This window comes from Alosa sapidissima, chromosome 23 (genome assembly GCF_018492685.1).
Source record: "Alosa sapidissima isolate fAloSap1 chromosome 23, fAloSap1.pri, whole genome shotgun sequence".
Taxonomy (NCBI): Eukaryota; Metazoa; Chordata; class Actinopteri; order Clupeiformes; family Clupeidae; genus Alosa; species Alosa sapidissima.
Window position 1 is genome coordinate 27,434,920 of NC_055979.1, and position 2,500 is coordinate 27,437,419.

Here is a 2,500-nt window from a genome sequence, read left to right on the forward strand (position 1 = left end):
TGTGTGTATGTGTGTGTGTGTGTGTGTGTGTGTGTGTGTGTGTGTGTGTGTGTAAAAAGGCTAATTCACTTCACCCTGTGGTCATGTGTGTGTGTGTGTGTGTGTGTGTGTGTGTAAAAAGGCTAATTCACTTCACCCTGTGGTCATGTGTGTGTGTGTGTGTGTGTGTGTGTGTGTGTGTGTGTGTGTGTGTGTGTAAAAAGGCTAATTCACTTCACCCTGTGGTCATGTGAATGCTTATTACTTCTCTCTGTTGTCTCGGAACAATAGAAATGAAATTGAGGTTTGTGTCTCTCTGAGTGTGTGTGTGTGTGTGTGTGTGTGTGAGCGAGTGAGAGTGAGCATGGCATTCTAAATCATTTCTGCTGTTCAAGTTGGATGATTGTAAGTCTAGACAGAGGTGAGACTATTTCCTTTGCTGGGATGATGGGGCTGTTTACCCTTTTTCTATTTCTGTATGATTATGTTTGTGTGTATAAATGTGAGTGTGTTTATACATGTGGAAGAAAGTGTGTGTGTGTGTGTGTGTGTGTGTGTGTGTGTGTGTGTGTGTGTGTGTGTGTATCGGAACGTGTGTATCGCAATTCTCGGTCTAAACGTTGATGTGCCGTGAGAAAGGTCGGAAATAGGCACCCACCAGCCCAGCACTAAACTCAGAGCATGGTAAAATCGAAAAACAAAAACGGATATTTCAGGCACATTGGCGGAGCGAGGGGGTGGCTTCGGGGGCTCAAGCCCTGAATCTTTTTTTTTTGTATGTGTTTTCAATTTCCAACAATTCTAATTTCTAATTTAACTTCCACTCGGTTTCTCTATAAATGTTACAAAATGTTATTACTGAGCAAATATCCCTTATTTTCAAAGCCCAATATTGACAGATAATCTAATTTCCCACACGATAAGTTTAGGCGTGTTGAGATGTAGCGGTTTACGTGATAGGAAAGTTCAGAGAGGCTAGAGGCTGGAGAGGCGCAGTCAGTTTAAACAGCAACTATTGTCAAGACATAGGCAATTAGGCTACTGTAGGCCTACCCTGGAATACAAAAAATAAACTTCAGAAAGACAGAAAGTTTGTTGTACTGTATTCATAGAGTCTCAATGACCGAATCAGTAGATTTACCTGTTGTCAGTTGAGTTTGTTCAATTAATTTATTAGTAGCCTAGGCAAATATGAAACGGAGATGTAACGTGGCTACCAGCGGGATTTTTTCATGCATTTTAGGGCAAAAAATACCTTCCTCGATATTAGCAGATGTTATCCAACACCCCACTTCTCCACTCAGGTCCAGAGTCGAGCATGAGCCCAGCACAACCAAACTAGATTTTGTTCAAATCTACACACCTACAGTATGGCTACTGAAAAATGTAAAATGTAAAATGTAAAAAAATCATTGTTTTAGAATTTTCGAACGAAAGGGTTGGTAATTGGTGCTTTTACGATATGTGTGTGTGAGTGTGTGTGTGTGTGTGTGTGTGTGTGTGTATGTGTTTTGTGACTGTGTGTGTGTGTGTACATGTGTGTGTGTGTGTGTGTGTGTGTGTGTGTGTGTGCGTGCGTGCGCATGTGTGTGTACATGTGTGTGTGTGTGTGTGTGTGTGTGTGTGTGTGTGTGTGCGTGCGTGTGTGTGTGTGTGTACAGTACATGTGTGTGTGTGTGTACATGTGTGTGTGTGTGTGTGTGTGTGTGTGTGTGTGTGTGTGTGTGTGTGTGTACATGTGTGTGTGTGTTTGTGTGTGTGTGTGTGTGTGTGTGTGTGTGTGTGTGTGTGTGTGTGTACATGTGTGTGTGTGTGTGCGTGTGTGTGTACATGTGTTTGTGTGTGCGTGTGTGTGTGTACATGTGTGTGTGTGTGTGTGTTTGCCTTACCCTCTGAGTAGTGTGACAGTGTGAGCAGGCTGACGCAGGAGGCTCCGGCGCCGGACCCGAAGATGGTCACTCTCTTGGGGTCTCCTTTGAAGGCCTGGATGTTCTCTTTGATCCACCTGAGCGCCTGGATCTGGTCCAGCAGCCCGTAGTTCCCCTTGGCGGCCTGGTCACCAGTACTCAGGAACCCTGCAGGACACCAAAGAGGACAGCAGGGGTGGGGTGGGGGAGGGTGGTTGGAGGATAGGAGGAAAGAGGAGAGGAGAGGAAAGAAGAGGAGGGGAGGGAGAAGAGAGGACAAGAGGAGATGTGAGGAGAGGAGAGGAGAGGAGAGGAGAGGAAGAGAGGAGAGGAGAGGAAGAGAGGAGAGGGAGAGGAGAGGAGAGGAGAGGAGAGGAAGAGAGGAGAGGAAGAGAGGAGAGGGAGAGAGGAGAGGGAGAGGAGAGGAGAGGAGAGAAGAGGAGAGAAGAGGAGGGAGAGGAGAGGAGAGGAGAGGAGAGGAGAGGAGATGAAAGAAGGGGGTGGAGAGGAGAGGAGACAAAGGATTTAATCTACATACATGATCAAACATTCATAATGACTGTAAACTAAGACTTGGGATTTCCCATCAGTGAGTCTAACACACTCCATCTCCC

At 45.8% G+C, this 2,500-nt stretch overlaps 1 protein-coding gene across 4 annotated transcripts in view; it reads right to left on the bottom strand.

Moving 5' to 3' along the window:
• Positions 1-2,500, bottom strand: part of nlgn4xa (neuroligin 4 X-linked a) — a 113,242-nt gene that overhangs the window by 18,089 nt on the left and 92,653 nt on the right. For all 4 annotated transcript variants that reach the window (XM_042080669.1, XM_042080668.1, XM_042080667.1 and 1 more), the window contains one exon: positions 1,869-2,054. In XM_042080669.1, the coding sequence (XP_041936603.1) occupies positions 1,869-2,054 (186 nt within the window). The remainder of the gene's footprint in view (positions 1-1,868; positions 2,055-2,500) is intronic.